Below are 7539 nucleotides of genomic sequence, written 5' to 3'. Positions count from 1 at the left end.
CAGTCCAGACTCAGTCCAGACTCAGTCCAGACTCAGTCCAGGTTCAGTCCAGACTCAGTCCAGACTCAGTCCAGGTTCAGTCCAGACTCAGTCCAGGTTCAGTCCAGGTTCAGTCCAGACTCAGTCCAGACTCAGTCCAGACTCAGTCCAGACTCAGTCCAGACTCAGTCCAGACTCAGTCCAGACTCAGTCCAGGTTCAGTCCAGACTCAGTCCAGACTCAGTCCAGGTTCAGTCCAGGTTCAGTCCAGACTCAGTCCAGGTTCAGTCCAGGTTCAGTCCAGACTCAGTCCAGACTCAGTCCAGACTCAGTCCAGACTCAGTCCAGACTCAGTCCAGGTTCAGTCCAGGTTCAGTCCAGGTTCAGTCCAGACTCAGTCCAGGTTCAGTCCAGACTCAGTCCAGACTCAGTCCAGACTCAGTCCAGACTCAGTCCAGGTTCAGTCCAGGTTCAGTCCAGACTCAGTCCAGGTTCAGTCCAGACTCAGTCCAGACTCAGTCCAGGTTCAGTCCACACTCAGTCCAGGTTCAGTCCAGGTTCAGTCCAGACTCAGTCCAGACTCAGTCCAGGTTCAGTCCAGGTTCAGTCCAGACTCAGTCCAGACTCAGTCCAGACTCAGTCCAGACTCAGTCCAGGTTCAGTCCAGGTTCAGTCCAGGTTCAGTCCAGACTCAGTCCAGACTCAGTCCAGGTTCAGTCCAGGTTCAGTCCAGACTCAGTCCAGACTCAGTCCAGGTTCAGTCCAGGTTCAGTCCAGGTTCAGTCCAGGCTCAGTCGCTCAGTCCGGGCGATGCTCGGCTGCTTTGAGTCTCAGTTGAAGCGTGAGACTTTGGCTCGAGTCCAGATCTTTGTGCCAAACATACTTGACATTTCGATGGGCGTCGCCGTCAATAAATCACTCACTTTCACGTTCAGATCCAGCCACGCCTTTAAACCAGGTCTGAGCCCGGACTAAACCAGGTCTTAACCAGGTTTGAGCCCAGACTAAACCGGATCCAAACAGGGACTAAACCAGGACTAAACCCTTTTCCTCGCTCCCGTGTCTCACCCTTGTCTCCTCCTCAGGTGGATGGAGGCGTGTCTGGACGAGGAGTTGCCCCCGACAACAGAGCTGGAGGAAGGTCTGAGGAATGGTGTTTATCTGGCCAAACTCGGACACTTCTTTGCTCCTCAAACAGTTTCCCTGAAGAAGATCTATGACCGAGAGCAGGCCAGATACAAGGTGAGGAGCATCTACAGGTGAGGAGCATCTACAGGTGAGGAACATCTACAGGTGAGGAGCATCTACAGGTGAGGAACATCTACAGGTGAGGAACATCTACAGGTGAGGAACATCTACAGGTGAGGAACATCTACAGGTGAGGAACATCTACAGGTGAGGAACATCTACAGGTGAGGAACATCTACAGGTGAGGAGCATCTACAGGTGAGGAGCATCTACAGGTGAGGAACATCTACAGGTGAGGAACATCTACATGTTGAGCCCGTACTCCCGGAGCACCCCCCAAAGGACACCCCGAGGGACCCTGAAAGCCTTCTCCAGATCCACAAAGTACATGTGACTGTGCAAACTCCCCTGAGCCCTGGCGCCCCCTGGTGGAGAGTCTAGAGCTGCTCCAGTGTTGCACCACCAGAACCTAAACCTGCTCCTCTTGAAGCCCAGGTTCTATGGGTCAGATTCTCCTCCAGGACCTGGAATAGACCTTATGGGAGGCTGAGGAGTGTGAGAGGGACCACCACCCGGTCTGCCAGTCCAGAGGGACCTGACCTCTGACCTCTGACCCTGACACACTGAGTTCAAATGACAGGACAGGTTAATGTGATGATGTCTTTTCAGATGTTTTGTGTGATTAAAGAGTTTGTGTGTTTCAGGCGACGGGGCTTCACTTCAGACACACCGATAATGTGATCCAGTGGCTCAACGCCATGTCCGCTAAAGGCCTGCCCAAGGTCAGATATACTTTATGTTTTACCTGCCCAAGGTCAGATATACTTTATGTTTTACCTGCCCAAGGTCAGATATACTTTATGTTTTACCTGCCCAAGGTCAGATATACTTTATGTTTTACCTGCCCAAGGTCAGATATACTTTATGTTCTACCTGCCCAAGGTCAGATATACTTTATGTTCTACCTGCCCAAGGTCAGATATACTTTATGTTTTACCTGCCCAAGGTCAGATATACTTTATGTTTTACCTGCCCAAGGTCAGATATACTTTATGTTTTACCTGCCCAAGGTCAGATATACTTTATGTTCTACCTGCCCAAGGTCAGATATACTTTATGTTCTACCTGCCCAAGGTCAGATATACTTTATGTTTTACCTGCCCAAGGTCAGATATACTTTATGTTCTACCTGCCCAAGGTCAGATATACTTTATGTTTTACCTGCCCAAGGTCAGATATACTTTATGTTCTACCTGCTCAAGGTCAGATATACTTTATGTTCTACCTGCCCAAGGTCAGATATACTTTATGTTTTACCTGCCCAAGGTCAGATATACTTTATGTTCTACCTGCCCAAGGTCAGATATACTTTATGTTTTACCTGCCCAAGGTCAGATATACTTTATGTTCTACCTGCCCAAGGTCAGATATACTTTATGTTCTACCTGCCCAAGGTCAGATATACTTTATGTTCTACCTGCCCAAGGTCAGATATACTTTATGTTTTACCTGCCCAAGGTCAGATATACTTTATGTTCTACCTGCCCAAGGTCAGATATACTTTATGTTTTACCTGCCCAAGGTCAGATATACTTTATGTTCTACCTGCCCAAGGTCAGATATACTTTATGTTCTACCTGCCCAAGGTCAGATATACTTTATGTTCTACCTGCCCAAGGTCAGATATACTTTATGTTCTACCTGCTCAAGGTCAGATATACTTTATGTTCTACCTGCTCAAGGTCAGATATACTTTATGTTCTACCTGCCCAAGGTCAGATATACTTTATGTTCTACCTGCCCAAGGTCAGATATACTTTATGTTTTACCTGCCCAAGGTCAGATATACTTTATGTTCTACCTGCCCAAGGTCAGATATACTTTATGTTCTACCTGCCCAAGGTCAGATATACTTTATGTTCTACCTGCCCAAGGTCAGATATACTTTATGTTTTACCTGCCCAAGGTCAGATATACTTTATGTTCTACCTGCCCAAGGTCAGATATACTTTATGTTTTACCTGCCCAAGGTCAGATATACTTTATGTTCTACCTGCCCAAGGTCAGATATACTTTATGTTCTACCTGCCCAAGGTCAGATATACTTTATGTTCTACCTGCCCAAGGTCAGATATACTTTATGTTCTACCTGCCCAAGGTCAGATATACTTTATGTTTTACCTGCCCAAGGTCATGTCCAGGCCTGGTCCTTACACATGAGTCTTGTAATAATAAGTCTGGATGCTGAGAAAGCTTTTGATTCTGTTTTGATTCCAACGTCCAGAACCAGAGCCACTGACTCTGGAACGACAGGCGAGACAGGGCTACGCCTGGTCCCGCCTCCTTTTTGCTCTGGTCCTGCCTCCTTTTTGCTCTGGTCCCGCCTCCTTTTTGCTTCGTACACTGCCAGGGCAAAACAAATGTTGTCACCTGGATTTCACTAAGTAAAAGGTACAAGCCTACAAGTGGTAATTACTGCGTGGGCGATTATCTTTCAGCTGCAACAAGTTCTTTAAACCTACTGATGTAACGAGTAACGTCTCATGTCCTAACCCGCCATGTCCTAACCCGCCATGTCCTAACCCGCCATGTCCTAACCCGCCATGTCCAAAGATGCATCCTGAGGTCGTGGAAAATATGTGAGTCTGTGTAAGAAAGTTCAAATCATTGCTATGCATCAAGCGGATAAAACATCTAAAGCGAGAGCAGAAACTAGAACCGTCCAACGCATTATTAAAAACTGGATACATCGCCCAAAAGATGGTGTAATCCCTCATTGGTCCCGGAATGATCCACTAAGGAATGGATCACTCCGTCTAAAAACTGGAACCATCATCTTCCAGGAGCAAATGTGGTCGGAAAACATGAATCATCGAGATTGTGATCAACATTTGTCCAAATCAAAGAAAACGGTAGAATCCATGTTTAGTAGTGAATGTGAGAGTATTTCCACCTGCACAAAGGGAAGCTAGTTTAAGGTATTGGGACTGAACGGCTGAAGGAGGTGGAGCTTGGATTATACTTGTACTTCTTGCATGTACATTCTGCGCGGTAATGAGACGTTGGCAGTGTTTCAAGTCTGTGCGGGCGTCGGAGCGCGCCGCGATGACATCGCATTCATTCCCTCCATAGTTACCATTTGTTTCCCTCACGCGGAAAATCGAGTCTGCAAGGGGGCGTGTCTGCAAGGGGGCGTGTCTGCAAGGGGGCGTGTCTGCAAGGGGGCGTGTCTGCAAGGGGGCGTGTCTGCAAGGGGGCGTGTCGGCAAGGGGGCGTGTCGGCAAGGGGGCGTGTCGGCAAGGGGGCGTGTCTGCAAGGGGGCGTGTCGGCAAGGGGGCGTGTCTGCAAGGAGGCGTGTCTGCAAGGGGGCGTGTCTGCAAGGGGGCGTGTCGGCAAGGGGGCGTGTCGGCAAGGGGGCGTGTCTGCAAGGGGGCGTGTCTGCAAGGGGGCGTGTCTGCAAGGGGGCGTGTCGGCAAGGGGGCGTGTCTGCAAGGGGGCGTGTCTGCAAGGGGGCGTGTCGGCAAGGGGGCGTGTCGGCAAGGGGGCGTGTCGGCAAGGGGGCGTGTCTGCAAGGGGGCGTGTCGGCAAGGGGGCGTGTCTGCAAGGAGGCGTGTCTGCAAGGGGGCGTGTCTGCAAGGGGGCGTGTCTGCAAGGGGGCGTGTCGGCAAGGGGGCGTGTCGGCAAGGGGGCGTGTCGGCAAGGGGGCGTGTCTGCAAGGGGGCGTGTCTGCAAGGGGGCGTGTCTGCAAGGGGGCGTGTCTGCAAGGGGGCGTGTCTGCGAAAATGATGAAATGTTGCGTCAAGCATAAAGGTCTCTCAGGAAAAGCAGTTGTCAGTAAGTGAAGCAGGAAAAGGCTTCAGTTCGAGAGCGTAAAGGACTCTGGAGGATTCATGAGATAAAATATTCCTTTATTGTCCACACATGGGGAAATTTTGGTGTTGCAACGCAGTAGATAAAGGGGAAAAGGACAGATCACTTATAGGAAGTTTAAAAAACACTCTTAATAAAAGAACTCTGATAAACAAAAGAAAAACTCTAACACGTGCTCTCATGTGGAGGGCAGACAAATACAATAAAGATCAAATCAAATATAAAAATAGCTGTCATAAGACAAATAATACTAATAATAATAATAATAATGGTAAAGTAAACACTCTTATTTATATTCAATTCAATTTATTTTTGTAACGCCCAAAATCACAACAACAGTTTCCTCTGAGGGCGACAGTCCTTCTGTCCTTAGCTCCTCCTTCTGTCCTTAGCCCCTCCTTCTGTCCTTAGCCCCTCCTTCTGTCCTTAGCCCCTCCTTCTGTCCTTAACCCTTCTGTCCTTAGCCCCTCCTTCTGCCCTTAGACCCTCCTTCTGTCCTTAGACCCTCCTTCTGTCCTTAGATCCTCCGTCTGTCCTTAGACCCTCCTTCTGTCCTTAGCCCCTCCTTCTGTCCTTAGACCCTCCTTCTGTCCTTAGACCCTCCTTCTGTCCTTAGCCCCTCCTTCTGTCCTTAGACCCTCCTTCTGCCCTTAGACCCTCCTTCTGTCCTTTGACCCTCCTTCTGTCCTTAGACCCTCCTTCTGTCCTTAGACCCTCCTTCTGTCCTTAGCCCCTCCTTCTGTCTTTAGCCCCTCCTTCTGTCCTTAGACCCTCCTTCTGTCCTTAGCCCCTCCTTCTGTCCTTAGACCCTCCTTCTGTCCTTAGCCCCTCCTTCTGTCTTTAGCCCCTCCTTCTGTCCTTAGACCGTCCTTCTGTCCTTAGCCCCTCCTGCTGTCCTTAGACCCTCCTTCTGTCCTTAGCTCCTCCTTCTGTCCTTAGCTCCTCCTTCTGCAGGAAAAACTACAAAAAACCTCCTTGGGAAAAGTAGAAACCTGGGTTAGTTCCAGATGAAGGAGGATGTGACTCTCACAGACGTGAGGGAGACTGGAGCTGGAGCCACTCTTCAGCAGACGAGGGACCGTCCACACGGGGCAGGGACACTTCACCAGGAGAGGGACATCTGGGTCCACAGGTCCTCAGGAGTGAGACAAAGAAGGCGGTGAACAGTTTGCAAGTGGAATTAAAAAATACATATTTTTGAAAGAATAAGTCAGAAGAAGAGGACAGAGCTCAAGCTGCCATACTTCCCCCAGAGTTGCTGCTAGGGCAGCAGAGCTGAAGCTGTGGGTTTATGTTTCTGTTCCTCACTGGCCTGACCATAAGTCATTTCAAAGAGGAACGTTTTAAACCTGGACTTAAATGAAGAGACTGTGTCGCCTCTTTAACATGGACAGGACTCTACCTCCTACTGTACTTTTAGAGACTCTTGGGACCACCAGAAGGCGCTACCTCCTACAGTACTTTTAGAGACTCTTGGGACCACCAGAAGGCTCTACCTCCTACTGTGCTTTTAGAGACTCTTGGGACCACCAGAAGGCTCTACCTCCTACTGTGCTTTTAGAGACTCTTGGGACCACCAGAGGGCTCTACCTCCTACTGTGCTTTTAGAGACTCTTGGGACCACCAGAAGGCTCTACCTCCTACTGTGCTTTTAGAGACTCTTGGCACCACCAGAAGACCAGCATTTAGAGAGTGAAGAGCTCTGATTGGATGAGATGGTTCTATAGCATCTTTGAGGTGGGAGGGGCCATGTCATTTATGGCTTTGTAAATCAGGAGGAGGAGTTTAAATGTGATTCTAAACTCGACAGGAGCCAGTGAAGAGACTCCAGCACCGGCGTAATGTGCTCTCTTCTTTTAGTTCCTGTTTGTAATCTTGCTGCTGCATTTTGAACCAGTTAAAGCTTTTTATGGAGCTTTTAGGACCTGCTGTGAGCAGGAGTTACAGGAGAATCTAGACGTTACAAATGCAGGAGACGTTTCAGCTTCACTTTTAGGCCGGATTCTTCTGATTTGATCTTTATTACACAGATGAAAGAGTCTGTTTTACAGACTTGATTTATATGAGCTTTAAATGAGACTCTGAGGTTTCTTACAGTAGAACTGGAGGCTTCACTGACATTGTCCAGTGAGACTATCTGCCAGCACAATGACCTCCAGCACAATGACCTCCAGCACAATGACCTCCAGCACAATGACCTCCAGCACAATGACCTCCAGCACAATGACCTCCAGCACAATGACCTCCAGCACAATGACCTCCAGCACAATGACCTCCAGCACAATGACCTCCAGCACAATGACCTCCAGCACAATGACCTCCAGCACAATGACCTCCAGCACAATGACCTCCAGCACAATGACCTCGGTTTGTTCAGGGTTAAGAAGCAGATCATTAAGTGTCCTCCAGGTTTTTATCTCCTTCACACGAGCTCTAAGTCTGTCTGATCGCTCTGATCAGGTTCATTGATAAATATTAGCTGAGTGTAAATGCCATGTGACC

At 48.9% G+C, this 7539-nt stretch overlaps 1 protein-coding gene across 1 annotated transcript; it reads left to right on the top strand.

Moving 5' to 3' along the window:
• Window positions 1-1042: 1042 nt before the first annotated feature.
• Window positions 1043-1981, top strand: LOC140379602 (ras GTPase-activating-like protein IQGAP1; the record flags this gene model as incomplete). The annotated part of the gene is made up of 2 exons (XM_072464288.1): window positions 1043-1221; window positions 1872-1981. Coding segments are annotated over exons 1-2 (263 nt in total), but the record flags the coding sequence as incomplete, so codon positions are not given.
• Between the last annotated feature and the right edge of the window lie 5558 nt (window positions 1982-7539).

The sequence above is a fragment of the Eucyclogobius newberryi genome, unplaced genomic scaffold (genome assembly GCF_026437365.1).
Source record: "Eucyclogobius newberryi isolate DKJ021-1_F unplaced genomic scaffold, fEucNew1.0.hap1 SCAF_430, whole genome shotgun sequence".
NCBI lineage: Eukaryota > Metazoa > Chordata > Actinopteri > Gobiiformes > Gobiidae > Eucyclogobius > Eucyclogobius newberryi.
This window is presented reverse-complemented; position numbering and strand designations above follow the sequence as displayed.